Consider the following 15,738-nt stretch of genomic DNA (forward strand, 5'->3'; position numbering starts at 1 on the left):
AAATAGAACAATCATGTGATCCAAAAATTCCACTTCTGGGTATTTATCTAAACAAAATGAAAACACCAATTCAGAGATATATACATCCCTATATTCATTGCAGCATTATCTGAATAGCCAAATATGGAAGTAACCTAAGTGTCCATTGATAGATGAGTGGATAAAAAAAATGAGCTAGAGATATACAACAAAATATCACTCTACCACAAAAAAAGGATGAAATCTTGCCATTTGTGACAAAACAGATGGACCTAGAGGGTATTATACTAAATGAAATATACTATACTAAATGAAATAAGACAAAGACAAATGTCATATAATTTCATTTACCATAGAATCTGGAAAACAAAAACGAACAACTAAAATAAAACAGAAACAGACTCATAGATGCAGGAAACAGTTGATTACCACAGAGGACAGGGGTCAGGGCAGGGAGACAAAATAGATGAAGGACTTAAGAGTTAGTTACAAACTTCTAGTTAGAAAATAGTTAAGTTATGGAGAGATCATGTACAGAATAGAGAATAAAGTCAATATTTCAGTAACTCTATATGGTGACAGATAGTAACTACACTTATTGTGGCAATCATTTCATAATATATTAAGTTGTCAAATTATTATAATGTACACAGGAAATTAACAGGGTATGTCATAATTATACTTCTATAAATAAAATTTAAAAAGAAAGAAATTTTGCTAATTCCTAGTAATATATACACAACAACAGTAAAGGAAGTTAAAAATGCTTAGGGTTCTTCAGGTATTTTGTGCTATGTATAAATTCCAGGACACTGCAGACTTTCTTGTATTTTAATCAGAGGATTTTTTTATGGACCCAAAGGGTTTCGGTAGCCAGAAAACTCTCATCCATATATCATAGGTTATGGCCTTTTCGTTTTTTTTCACCTCTTCCAAGAATTCCTTCTTCAGTGATTTATGTTTTTTTGAAAATATTATCCCCCTAATCTATGTCTATACCAAACAAAGAAAATCATTTTCAATGACCTGAACTCAAGACGTTGGAGAGGATACTCTAACTAAACAAAGGGTGCTGAAAGAACAACTAAACATGCAAGCAACTTCCTGATTATCTTGAAATAAGCTCTACAATTTATTTAATGCACCTGAGACAGCTCAAAAATATCCAGACATCTTCTGATATTCCTAAAGTCTTTTTTCTTCAACCATTCATTGAAACATGAGATTAGAAAACTCTAAATATAATAGTTTTTTCCTTCCTTCCTTCCTTCCTTCCTTCCTTCCTTTCTTTCTTTCTTTCTTGATTTTCTTTTACCTTTGATCCTTCAGGGCCATTTTGTCCAGGAATCCCAATATCTCCTGGAAAACCCTAGAGAAGATAAACACATAGAGAATTTACTCAATAGCCATTACTATATGTCTGTTAAACATATGAAAATTTCCTTTGCCATTTTCTCATCCCCAGTTAAAGTACTTTATACTGCTCAAAAACTCAGTATTAAAGGTGAATTATTAGGCAGTGTTTAACTGTGGAATACAAAACTGACAAAATGTACTAAAACAGAATTTACTCCAACAGTTATTCACAATTTTTGGACCCAAAGAAAATTCTCCAATCCAGTCTAAGAGTACCAAAGTCTTATTCCAAAACCAACCACAACATGGAAAAAAGGCAAAAAGTTTCATAATAGGTCCTTCCAATGACCTATGGGACACATGGCCACCCAAGGATTAGGGGAATATAATTTGTTAGATTTACTGTTTACTAACCGAATGTTAACTTGTACATTTTTGTTAGGTAGAAATGCAAATAACTTCCATCTGGTGAAAAAAATAACCATAAAGGTTATGGGTTAATATACAGGATATTAGTCAGTTTTGTATCTAATTTAGTTATCTTATCTTAACATCCCCATATTTAATAGTCAATACTTAGCTCTTCAAATGCTACTCAAACTCATCTTAACATCCTACCGATTTCATCATTAATTAATGAATTCAAAAAATTTTTTCACCCATATTTACTTTATATTTGCCTGAAAATCACAATTTTATCTTTTTGGAAATTATATTTTGGCAGTCTAAAATAATTGGCTCAAGAAATAGAATGGAGCTGTAGCGTTAAATAAAACTTGTGCTGGGGAAAGTTCTGGAATGTTGCTCTAAAATGGTTAGATCAATCAATGTTCTTGCTGAAATAATAAATTAGAATGTGATTTATCATAATCAGTTTCAATAATGAGAATAAGCTAATAAGTGTAGTTTTATTTCTATTGATTTTATCACAGATAAACCTATTTTAGTAATTTCTGCTGACTTGGGCAAAGGAACAGAAGGTAAGACGAGTACAAGAATCAGAATCTTTTTTTAGTATTTTATTTATTTGAGAGAGAGAGAGAGAAGGAGCAGGGGCAGAGGGAGAAACAGACTCCCCACTGAGCAGGAGCCCACAGCGGGGCTCCATCCCAGAACCCTGAGATCATGACCTGAGCCAAAGTTAGATACTTAACTGACTGAGCCACCCAGGTGCTCCAAGAATCAGCATGTTAAAAGGTAAAAATTGCAAGTAAATATGAATGTGAGCTAGAAAAGGTAGCTCAGTGAAGAAGTAAATATTATGGCAGTAAAAATGCCCACAAGTTACATGGAACTGCAACGTTGATTCTGGAATACTCATACTGGAAAGAAAAACAAATCAAAAGAAAGTGATACTAACTCATCCAGTCCAGATTAGGAGAGAAAGGCCTTGACTCTGATTTAAAATTTGTATTCTATGGAGAAAAATATTATTTAGGGACATTTCTGGCAAGAGAGAAGACAGTGATAACAGAAAAACTGGTCACAGCATCAGATTTAAGTTTGGCAACAGAATTTTTTTTTTTTAAGATTTTATCTATTTATTTGACAGACAGAGATCACAAGTAGGCAGAGAAGCAGGCAGAGATAGGAGGAAGCAGGCTCCCTGCTGAGCAGAGAGCCCCGACATGGGACTTGATCCCTAGACCCTGAGAACAGGACCTAAGCTGAAGGCAGAGGACTTGATCCCGAGACCCTGAGAACATGACCTGAGCTGAAGGCAGAGGCTTTAACCCACTGAGCCACCCAGGCGCCCCGGCAACAGAATATTTTTAACACAGACTTGTTGATTGCTTTTCTAATTAAAGAAAAAATCAGGTTCACCTATGCCTTCTCTGCCTAAATAATCTTCCCTCATCTTTCTTCAACTAAAAACTTATGTTTTAAATAGAAAATTGAATAATATTTTTTCCAAGTTTTCATTTAAATACCAGCTAGTTCACATACAGTGCAATATTAGTTTTAGGTATAGAATTTAGTGATTCAACACTTACATACAAGATCCAGTGCTCATCACAAGTGTCCTCCTTAATACTTATCACCTATTTAACCCATCCTCTTGCCCACCTCCCCTCCAGGAAACAACAGTTTGTTCTCTACAGTCAAATTATGGAAGAAGCCCAAATAGTCATTGATTAATGAATGGATAAAAAAGATGTGGTATATATATATGTATAATGGAATAATGCTCAGCCATAAAGGAAATCTTGCCATTTGCAATGACATGGATGGAGCTAGAAAGTAATATGCTAAGTGAAATAAGATGACCAGAGAAAGAAATACCATATGATTTCACTCATATGTAGAATTAAAGAAAGAAAAATGAACATAAGGGGGGAAAAAGACAAACCAAGAAAACTGAGTGATATTTTGCTTCGTTGATCCCCAAACCATGGGTTAGGTCTCTTCTAGGAACTCACACCATCTTAGAGTCCTAAAAGGTCACTTAATATTGTGTTATGGCTTATATTATTTTCCTCATCAAACTGTAAACTCCTTGAAGGCAGTTTTAGGTGTTATGAACTATAATATTTCCAGCAACTAATACAATGCCTGGCACATAGTAAGTGCTGAAAAAGTTATTTTGTTGTTGTCATTGTTGAGTGACTGACTTGTTTCTTTCAGGAAAAAAAAATAAATAAAAAAGACAACAAGTCTTTTTTTTTACTTTTGGCCCCTGGGTACTGGGTTACAACCACTGGTTGAGAGCATCCTCATGGATAAATTATTAGTTACTGTCCATCCTCTAGATGAGCCTGAAACACCTTGTCATTCTAGAAAGCAAAAAGACTACAAAAGATTTAAACTCTGGAGTTATGTTAAAAGAACCAAGGGGGCTTGAAGAGGATCCCAGTGAGCATCTGCATGGATGGAACAATATGAATTTCAGTAAGGATAAGAATTGCAATGGATTGAAACATATCAAGTATGTTTAAATTCATGAGTTTGTAATGATTCAACAATTAAAGAACTGCCCATGTATAGAGAATGAAAGGAAGTCAACTCCCAAAAAAAAAAAAAAAAAAAGAAAGGAAGTCAACTCCTTGTTTTGAAAACTGGTAAAGAAAGGTGAGGAATCAAGCATTTATTCTACTTTCCCCATATATACTGTGCTGCTACTAATGAAAAAGTAGATGAGGGAATGTATGCAACCAACAAAAATCAATCACCTAAATCTAATACATCTGGGCAGTTATCAACTGTTATTAACATCATAAAAAAAGAAATAACTAGACATTATGTGCTTCCTGATGAAAGAATACAGTATCAACTATAGTCTTACCAAAAACAAACAAACAAAACTCAATATGGTCAGGTCTCTATATGTGACTACCCAGGTCACATGACTGGGGATCTTTAACAGCTAAATTGTGAGGGAGAAAGGGTGAATGGAAAGAGAGCTTGTAGACCGAAAGACATAGTAACAAAACAAGTCCACATTATAGTTTTAAAAGACGCACACTTGAATGACAAACCATAAAAGAAAAAAGCACTGCCAACTTTTGGGAGGAGAGAATGGTTCCTTCTTAAACATTAAAATAATAGTAAAGGAATATTAAAAAAAAACCTGACATGCTAAAGACCAGGAGAATAGGAGATGACAGATGTCAATAATTTGGAAACTTTTTATTTCTTTTTGTTGTCTGATTGCTGTGGCTGGGATTTCTATACTATATCAAATAAAAATGGTGAGAATAGACATCCCTGAGTTGTTCCTGACCATAGAGGAAAAGCACTTACCTGTCAGAATGACTAAAATTAACAACACAAGAAACAACAGGTGTTGGCAATAATGGAGAGAAAAAGGAAATTTCTTGCACTATGTGGAGACTGAGCAGAAGGTAGCGGCTTAACCCACTGAGCCATCCAGGTGCCCTAAGGAATTCTTTTTAACTCTCAAATTTAACATTCAAAATTTAAATCAAATGGCAGGACATGGCTGTCCTTGCCAAATAGCAACATTTCAAAGAACTTACAGGCTGAAAGACAAAAAGTACATCAAAGTATAATTTCTGTTAAAAAATTATGTTCATAGTAGCAATGGCCACAGTCGCCAAACTGTGGAAAGAACCAAGATGCCCTTCAACAGACAAATGGATAAGGAAGATATGGTCCATATACACTATGGAGTATTATGCCTCCATCAGAAAGGATGAATATCCAACTTTTTTATCAGTCAACATGGATGGGACTGGAAGAGATTGTGCTGAGTGAAATTAGTCAAGCAGAGAGAGTCAATTATCATATGGTTTCACTTACTTATGGAGCATAAGGAATAACACAGAGGACACTGGGAGATGGAAAGGAAAAGTGAGTTGGGGGAAATTGGAGGAGGAGACAAACCGTAAGAGAACTGTGGACTCTGAGAAAGAAACTGAGGGTTTTGGAGGGGTGGGAGAGGGGGGTTGGGTGAGCCTGGTAGTGGGTATTGTGGAGGGCAAGTACTGCATGGAGCACTGGGTGTGGTGCATAAACAATGAATTCTGGAATACTGAAAAGAAATAAAATGAAAAAGAAAAGAAAAAAAATTATGTTGGCATGAAACTATACAAGAAAAAAATTACAAATAAAAATCTGATAAAGAGGTTTTCATTCATTTTAACTTGAAATAATTTGGAAAATTTTGAAAAGTAAAAATGGTTTCTCCCACAATGTGTTTCATTATCTCAGTTAAGTCATCACATCACAATAGAAAATAAACATCTCAGTGAGAAGAAGAAAGAGTAGCCTCACTTCTGGTGCCTTTATTTTCAGCTCAGATACAAGTGACATATAACATATTAATTTCAGCTATAAAACACATTCATTCAAATATGTATTTATTGTGAAATGCTTACCACAATGTCTAGTTAACATTTTATCACTACAAATGGTTACAATTCGTTTTATATATTATGATGAGAACTTCTAAGATCTACCCCCTTAATAACTTTTGGCAGTATTTAGAAGTTTGGAAACTACAGTGTCCTAATAAAGTCCATGATGCTCTATGACGTACATTGAGCACTTCAGTATTTCTTTGTTAAGAGCTATAAAGTCTCTGTTTTCTACTAAAATATATAGTCCTTCCAGTAAAAAAAAAAAAAAAAAAAAAAAAAAGAAAGGTTAAAAATGGTAAATGGATAAACAATCTATGAATAAATAAATCCAATGGTTAAGCTAATTATGGTATATCAGAAAATGAAACCTGACTGAGGCAACCTGGATGAATATTGAATGTGTTCTATATTCTTGGCTCCTTTGTCATAGATTAATTGACTGCATATGGATGGATTTATTTCTGGGCTTTCTATTGTGTTCCATTGACCTATGTGTCTTTTTTTTTTTTTTTTAAGATTTTATTTACTTATTTCAGAGAGATAGAAAGAAAGAGAGAGAGAGAATGAGAGGGGAGAAGGTCAGAGGGAGAAGCAGACTTCCCACGAAGCTGGGAGCCCAATGCGGGACTCAATCCTGGGACACCAGGATCATGACCTGAGCCGAAGGCAGTCACTTAACCAACTGAGCCACCCAGGTGCCCCTATATGTCTGTCTATATATATATATATATATATATATAGGACTATATATTTAGTGCAAATACCATATTGCTTTGATTACTATAGCTTTGTAATATACTTTGAAATCAGGAGTGTGATGCCTCCCTCCAGCTTTGTTCTTCTTTCTTGAGATTGCTTTGGCATTTCAAGTTCACCTGTGGTTCCATATATGTTTTAGGACTATTTGTTCTATTTCTGTGAAAAATGTTATTAGAATTTTGATAGAGTTTGCACTGATCTGTAGATAGACACATTTGGGTAGTACTGACATTTTAACAATATTAATTCTTCTAATCCATGAACATGGAATATCTTTCCATTTTATGTGTGTTTTCTTCAATTTCTTTCATCAGTGTCTTAAAGCTTTCAGTATAGATGTCATTCACCTCCTCAGTCAATTTATTCCTAGAGATTTTATTCTTTTTGATGCAATTATTAAGTGGGATTGTTTTCTTAATTTTCTCTTTCAGATAGCTCATTATTAGTGAATAGAAACACACTTTTTGTAGGTTGATTTTACATGCCTTTTTAATAGAAACAGTCTAATCAATTTCTATCAAGAAGCAGAAAACAGAAGTGGCTTTAAAAACAGTAAATGAAAATGTGTCTTCTATTTTCAGACTTCTCACATGGGTTTACAGGACTGATAAGAGTGACTCAGCATTCTCTCCAGTAATGCCAATGTTTTATTACTCCCTAATCACTAAAGGCCGGAGACAAATTCAAATTTTTAAGGCAAAACCTGGGAACCAAAGTACTAGCAGACTCCATTAGTTTCCTGGGAAATCACAAGGATAAAATGTGGTCATTCTTATTTTGGCAGTAGTTAGAGGTTTAGAAGCTAGTGTGTCCTATTAGAGTAAGTACATGATACTCTATGGTATATATCGAGCACTTTAGTATTTCTTCGGTAAGTGTTACAAAGTCTGTTTTCTACTGAAAAAATAGTCCTTCCAGTTAAAAAGTGGTTAAAAATGGTAAATGGGTTTTTGGCAGCTTCCAAGATGGAGGAGTAGGACACCTTAATTTCGTCTGGTCCCAGGAATTCAGCTAGATAGCTATCAAACCATTCTGAACACCTGTGAACTCAACCGGAGACTGAAGAAAATAGCTGCAACTCTATGAACAGAAAAGCTACCACTTTCTGCAAGGTAGGAGGTGCAAAGAAGTGAATCTGAGGTGATATAAGAGAAGACAGACCACGGGGGAAGGGATCCTCTGTCAGCCGGCTACTGGAAAGTGAGAAAGCATCAGAACCCCAAATCAGAACTTCTAGAAGTCTGCTCTGGTGAGGGACATTGGTCTGGTGGCTAAGTTGGGGGCAGAACCCTCGCTAGGACAGTGGGGTTTCAGGACCCCGGAGTCACAGAAGACTGGGCGTACCTGAGTGCGCCGAAGCTCCCAGGGAAGCCAGCAGCAGAGTGAGCCACGGAGTGGGCTCTCAGCTCAGGATTGTGATAAACAGTGATCGACAGCACAGTCAGGGGGCCACTGTTCTTCAAGCAGGGACCCAAGAAGCAGCAAATCCAGGGAGATGCCCCTTCCTCCCTGGGGAGGTGCAGCATGGGAACCTGCTGTAGGAATCTGCTGAGTTTGGAGTATCCAATGGGGCCACTTGCCTGAGATACAAAGGCTCGGTCCTAGGCTGGGCGAGCACACAGTGCAGATAGAGACTCAGGAGACAAGAGTGATTGACTGTTTTTCTCTGGGTGCTCTCTAAGGAGTGGGATCCCAAGCTCTGGGCTCCAGGGCTGCAGATGGGGAGGCCACCATTTTCATTCTATCCTCTAAAGCTTCACAGAAAGCCTTTAGGGAACAAAAGCCACATAGAGCAAACCAGGGTTAATTACTTAGGCTGGCCCCTGGCAAGAGTGGTCCAATTCCTCATAGGGCAAAGACTTTTGGGAATTAACCCAGCAGGCTCCTTCCCCAGAAGATCAGAAAGAACATCCAGCCTAGACCAAGTTTACTGATCAATGAGAATTACAAATATTCTAGGGGAATACAGCACACAGAATTCATGGCTTTTTTCCATGATTCTTTAGTCTTTCAACTTTAATATTTTAATTGTATCTTTTTCTTTTTATAAATTTTTTCTTCCTTTTCAATCAACTTATCAACTCCTTTTTTAAAAATCTTTTTTAATTTTCATTTTTATAGTCACATTCTATCCCTTCATTATATTTAACCATATTTTTGTATATATGTACGTTTTTCTTTCTTTAAAATTTTGGGATGCAGTTTCCTCTAACAGACCAAAATACTCCCAAAATCTAGCATATGGCTCTGTTCTATTCACCAGCCTGATCATATTATCTCTCTCTCTTTTTTTTCTTCTTCCTCTTCTTTTTTTGGGTCTTTTTAAAGTTGTTTTTTTTTAAATTTTCATCTTTACAGTTACATTGTACCCTCTCAATGCATTTAATTTTATTTATATATATGTAAGTTTTTCTTTCTTTACAATTCTGAGATGTCGTTTCCTCTAACAAACTGACCACTCTCAGGAGATAGTGTATTGCTTTGTTCTGTTCAAAACTGGAGGCATCACGATTCCTGATTTCAAGCTGTATCACAAAGCTGTATGGTACTGAGCCCCAAAACAAACACATATATCAATGAAACAAAACAGAGAACCCAGAAATAAAATGCTACTGTTATAGACAGTAGCATCATTTAGGCCATTTAACTCTTTTGAAAATTTTCTATTTTTCATTGACTTTTATATTGATTTTGCTTTAAATATACAAGAACACAATACAGTTGGCTTAAATTTACCTTAAGTAGTTTATAAGTCTGAACAAAGTAGAAATGAATTTATCTCATAAAAACAGTCCTATTAAAACAGGATAAAACTAATAAATCATTCAAGCTGGGGCAACACATAAGTTATGGACTAAAGGGCAAAGTTATTCAAAGCCTAGTTTGGTGCATGGATATAGTACATTCAATAAAGATTTGACAGCTTCAATTGATAAGCAAATTAAAAATAAACTATTTACACGATTATATTCTCAGTTGTATAGTGTCAAAGTTATTCTTTGTTAAAACAAACAAATAAACAAACAAAACACTGCCCCCAAAAACCCAAGTAGCATAGCTTCTATAGATAGGATTATAACATACGCAAACGAGAAAGAATGCAGTCAGAGGGAGAGAGGTTCTCTAAGGGGAGAATTCCATTTAAGACATGGATCCAGAAAACAATTGCAAGATTTTATTTTTTAGCATTTATGGAAGTACATGCCATGTCAGTAATATGGTGAGTCCAAGTTAGAAAGCAATAAAAAAAAAAAGATGAAAATGACCTTTTCAGAGTGAGAATAGTCCATGTAAAAGTTAATGCCAAAAAAAAAAAAAAAAAAATTGACAAGGCAGAAGTAATAAATTCACTTTCCCAGGAAACTATAGAAACGAAACTTAAGCACAGGGCAGCATACAACTGCAAATTAAGGAACTGTTCTGTCTTCTGGGAAAACCACAAACAGAAAATATGAGTCTCCAGAAAAATAAAGGCAAAATAAGGAATTCATCTAGATATCTGGCTTTCTTTCACTCTCTTTTGCTGTTTTAGAACTAAAAACCATCAAAAGCAAATTTTTTTCATTATGATATTGAAAATCTTTGCAATCTTTGCAAATGATTACTGCTATTCATGTATTTTCCCTTTTGCAATTCTGTATTTTTGAGTAATAAATTTAGCACAGCTGAATTCCATTAATATGTAGCATCCTAAAAACTCAACAGAGAAAATCCAGAGACAATAAAGACAATGAAAATTCCTTATAACACAACATACACTCTCTAAATGATTTGTTTAGTAGGGCTTTGTTTAAATAATATTATCAGTACACTTGAAGTCACGCTACAGAATCAGTTGCAAAGGCCATTTTTATTTTACTGAAATCAAGGCAAAGCTATACTAAAGTTTTAATCTTAAGATAAACTATGTTGACCATTATTTGACCCTTAGATTTGGATAACCTATAGTGACAAAAAGCAGATCAGTGTTAGACTAGGGAAGGGAGGAACATGAGAGAGAGAAAGGAAGAATTACAATGGTGAACAAAGAAATTTTGGGATTTTTAAAAAGATTTTATTTATTTGTGAGCAAGAGAGGGCTCATGAGCAGGGGGAGAGGGAAAGGGGAGTGAGAGGGAGAGACTCTCAAGCAGACACTGTGCTGAGCATGGAGCCAACACAGGGCTCAATCTCAGGACCCTGAGATCATGACCTGAGCCAAAACCAAGAGTTTGACACTTAACCAACTGAATCACCCAAGTGCCCCAGAAATTCTGGGATTTGATGGATGCGTTCACTATCTTGATTTTGGTGATGATTCCATGAATTATACCTATGTTAAAAATGATCAAATTGCACAATTTGTACATATGTAGTTTGTTATGTCAGTTACACCACAATAAAAGTATAAAACAAAAGGTAATTGGTACTGGGTGTACCCAGTCCTCACACCATACAATGTATATTCTGAAGACTATCTCAGATTCTCCCTTTTTCAGTGTGTGTAAGTTTGTAGCCAGGAATAGGAAGTTAGATGATTTAAAAGTTGATTTGTATTTTTATGAGGGACTAGCATATATCAATTGCCCAGTTTTGTTTTAAATGCACAGCTATGGGCATGGGCCACTCTACCTTGTTTCCTATTCTCTCTTTTCTCCAAATGGAATGAATATTGTGGTTATTTTGTTTTCTTTCTAAAATCATACTGATTATCTGAGATCAGACCTATATACAGGCCTCACTGAAAAGAATGCACTTTACTCCAAGAATCTGGACTTGGAGCTAAAAGCAGTAAGTGATCAATAGATTGGGTTATCTCCCTTTGGAGAAGGGAGAGTCTATTTTCAGCTGTGCAGGTGGCTGTACTATGTTACTAGAGGCATTTAAAAAACTATGTAAGTGTGGTTTGGGGGGGGTTCCTTGGTGGCTCAGTTGGTTAAGCATCCAACTCTTGGTTTTGGCTCAGGTCAGGATCTCAGGGCCGTGAGACTAAGCCCTGCATTGGGCTCCATGCTGGGCATGAAGCCTGCTTGTCATTCTCCCTCTCAAACTGTCTCCCCCTCTATTCTTTAATCTAAAAAAGAAAAAAACTGTATAAGTGGGAGAATGGTATATGTAGATACTAGGCACCAAAAATGTAAAATGTAGAGAGCATCTTCTTCTTGTCTGCTCACCATCTCTGAAAAACTACTCTTCAATTTCCAGTCTATGTGCTTCTGGTCCTAATCCCAATTTCCAGGGGTGAGTAAATGACCCAAATCTTGCCAATTACAGTATTCCAACCTCATTATTACTGTGACTGATTTAAAGATAATCATGTAATCCAAGCCAGATTGGCTGAAATCCACGTTAGAATTTTTGCTAGAGCTATAAGGAAAGAAGAATGTTTTCTTTCTGCTAAGATTGCTAACTCTGAGAACAATATAAGCCTAGAATTGCCAAAGGCCACCTTTTCCACAGTGTGTTGTGAATGAAGCCAACAGACATAAAAAATAAGTAAGGCTAAGAGATGGACAGTGTCTTGATTATAGTCATCAAACTTCTATATTCAGTCAAAACTCTAGGCACATGCACTGCTGGACTTCCTGATTATATTAGGCCATGCTGAGTTTTGCTTAAAACCACTTGAGGTAGCTTTTGTTATTTTTAATGGAAACAGACTTGACTAAAACACTGAATTATATGCAGTTTTTTAAGTCCACCTAGCTTCCTCATGTATCTGTGCTGGAGTACCCTTGCCCTCTGTTTGCATTTGACAAGCCACTACTATTTCTTCAAGTCTTTGCTCAAGCAACCAAACTTCTTGGAAGTCTTCTTTAACTCCTTGCTTCAGGTTCCCTATTCATATAATTTGTTACCAACTCAAATATAACATAATCTGTGAGGCCTTTCACGGTTCCCCTTAGCCAGAATCAGTAGCTTTTTCCTTTATATTCATACAGAACTCTGTTAATATGGCTATTTAGTACTAATGACTCCATATTGTAATTAAGGTTTTTTCCTTTTTTCCAATAAAATGTGACCTCATAGAGGAAAATGAAGGTATCTTACCCATCTTTATACCGCTAACATTTAACTTAACATGCGGCTGGTATACAATTCTCCATAGTCACTTGCACTTCTGCACATAATACAAATGGGTTACCAACTATCCATTGTTCCAGTCTATCTTTTCAGGGATTTTCACCATAGCAAAATGGCCATAGTGTCTCCCTTTGCAGCAAAAGGCAGGAGTGCTTACTGTCCATGTAATAATTTCTTTCTGGAACAAAGTATTTTTTTTCTTTTATAACTGACCATTATAAAATATTCAGTTTCTCTAAGTTCAAAGTTCCTCTTAGGTAATACAACTACTGCATATGCAAATGTTATCTAGCTCTCTCACATCACCCTATGAGAAGTAAGCCTCCATGAATCAGAGCAAAAATGCTGATATTCTGGAAACTGTTATTGTTAAGAATAATAAACTGTCCTTTGTCTCTGTCTGAGGAGTCTTGCATCTTCTTTTTTTCTTTTTTTTTTAAGATTTTATTTATTTGACAGAGATCACAAGGAGGCAGAGAGAGAGAAGGGAAAGCAGGCTCCCCGCTGAGCAGAGAGCCTAATGCAGGGCTCGATCCCAGGACCCTAAGATCACGACCTGAGCCGAAGGCAGAGGCTTAACCCACTGAGCCACCCAGGCGCCCCTTGCATTTTCTGATAGAAATCTGTGAAACTATCAGGCTAACTTGCAGGCTTGGGATCCTTCACAGTCTCTGACAATTCTGGTGATGATAATGGGATACTGGTGGAGACATAGCTTTTTGGAAGAGGAAGTATGAAGGCCTTACCACATGATTAATGATATTTGAGGAAAGGCCATGCGAATAGGCAGTAAACATGTTAACCAAACTGTATGGTCAACCAGGCAATAACTGGTCCTCTTCTTTATTGTCTGCTAAAAGGAGGAATTGGAGGAGATGGCTATAGACCAAGTACCAGGAACAGAAAGTATCTTCAAAGACAATTGTCTTAGTTGTTAACTTTCCTCTGGGTGGGAAGATTTCTTCATTAATCTAGTGAGCAACCTCAGATCTACCTCAATGTAAAAACAGTACTCAGTACTATTAGTAATGGCAACTAATAGTACTAAGGTTCCTCCTGGGTAGCCAGAAGATTCTGTCCTCTTTTAAACAACAGTTATGAAAACTCCCACCTACACTATGAAAGGACAGAAATTTGTGACCACTATGGGCAGAAACCAGGCAAATCAATAAAACTTTGGCTGGTTCATTTGGGAGATCGGGGGTAGGTTCCATATTTTTCACACTAAAGAACTGTAATATTAGACTTCACTATCTAGCTACTGAACACTCTGTCTTGGTATCACTTGGAGTCAAAGGCCTTGTGCAATTTGGCACCAACCTAGTTTTATAACCTTATCTACCACTCTGTACCAACACAAAGAATCTGTATTAGGCAGTCAGTTTCATTCACTGTTCTATAAATCCACTATGCATATTACCTAGATGGCGAGGCTCAGGACCCTGAGATCATGACCTGAGCCAAAAACAAGAGTTGGACGCTTAACCAACTGAATCACCCAGGTGCCCCAGAAATTCTGGGATTTGATGGATGTGTTCACTATCTTGATTTTGGTGATGGTTTCATGAATTATACCTATGTTAAAAATGATCAAATTGCATAATTTAAACATATGTAGTTTGTTATATGTCAATTAGACATATGATTTGCTCTGCCTGGAATGCATTCCCCTTTTCCTGCCATTTATTCATCAACAATGTAATTCAAGATCCATCTTTTCCATGAACCTTCCCTAATCCTTCCATCTCAATTCTTTCTTGCTTAATCTCTCTCTACTAACACTGAACTATAATAACTACTTATTTCTTACATGATGCCTTTGCTATTATCTAACAGTATATGTTTATATCCTCTTTTTCCAAAATAGACTATAAATTGTCCCAAATTAGAGACAATATATTGTTTTTATATATATCCTATAGTGTTTACTAGGCATAGCTCTTACACAGTAGGAACTCAAGAAATGATTTGTTATTGACAGATTTGATCATATTTTCTTTCAGCACCAGTTTTTGAGTAACAACTAAAAACATCAAATTACTCAACCAATCCCAAGTGATACTTCTTTGTTAAGAAGTAACTGGTTTAAGTAAAGGGGATCCATCTGGACTAAGATCTACTCAACTGGCCGCAGGCGGCCTTATTCAAATTAAGTCCACTGAGGTGCTAAAATGGACATTTAGAAGTATACCTTTGCTTGATATGGGCAGACTCTACAAATGAACTTTGGTATTTGTCTCTAGTGAAGACCACCCTAGTGGAAAAAGAGGACCCACAGCTTGGCCACTCCTGGGATCTCTCTGATTAGTAGTCTCAGCTCATTTTGTAGTAAACAACTGGCCTCACTTACCGAGAACATCATCCAATATTCAACTATTTGGCAATCTCACTAGTCCACTGAGGTTACCAGCTGAATCAACAAACATTCTAACTATCCTGCTACCAAATCTGAAGGTGGTTTGCTGCCAGAACTGGGAGGAAACATGGGTTTAGTTCTCAAAACCGATACTACTATGGTTAAAGAAATACGGAAGATTCCTGTACAGCATTTTCCATATGTTTTTGTTAAAAGCAGACAAAGAACTAGCATGGAAAAAAAATTAATCTTGTGTTTTAAGGGACATGATGTCTTATCTTGGGAGATCTCTAATATTTATAATTCTGGAAAGAGCTAAGTGCACAGATATGTTTACTTCTCTGGTACAGCCATTTAACTTGCCTACAATAAGTAAAACATTATGAAGTAAGGAGAAAAAAAACT

At 36.2% G+C, this 15,738-nt stretch overlaps 1 protein-coding gene across 1 annotated transcript in view; it reads right to left on the bottom strand.

The window, feature by feature from the left end:
* The window catches only part of LOC111143380 (collagen type XXIV alpha 1 chain), a 388,577-nt gene that overhangs the window by 237,974 nt on the left and 134,865 nt on the right, over positions 1-15,738 (bottom strand). The window contains exon 20 of the mRNA XM_022497083.1: positions 1,295-1,348. Coding sequence (XP_022352791.1) covers positions 1,295-1,348 — 54 coding nt within the window. The remainder of the gene's footprint in view (positions 1-1,294; positions 1,349-15,738) is intronic.

Source organism: Enhydra lutris, unplaced genomic scaffold (genome assembly GCF_002288905.1).
Source record: "Enhydra lutris kenyoni isolate GAN:26980312 unplaced genomic scaffold, ASM228890v2 scaffoldscaffold9, whole genome shotgun sequence".
Lineage (NCBI taxonomy): Eukaryota > Metazoa > Chordata > Mammalia > Carnivora > Mustelidae > Enhydra > Enhydra lutris.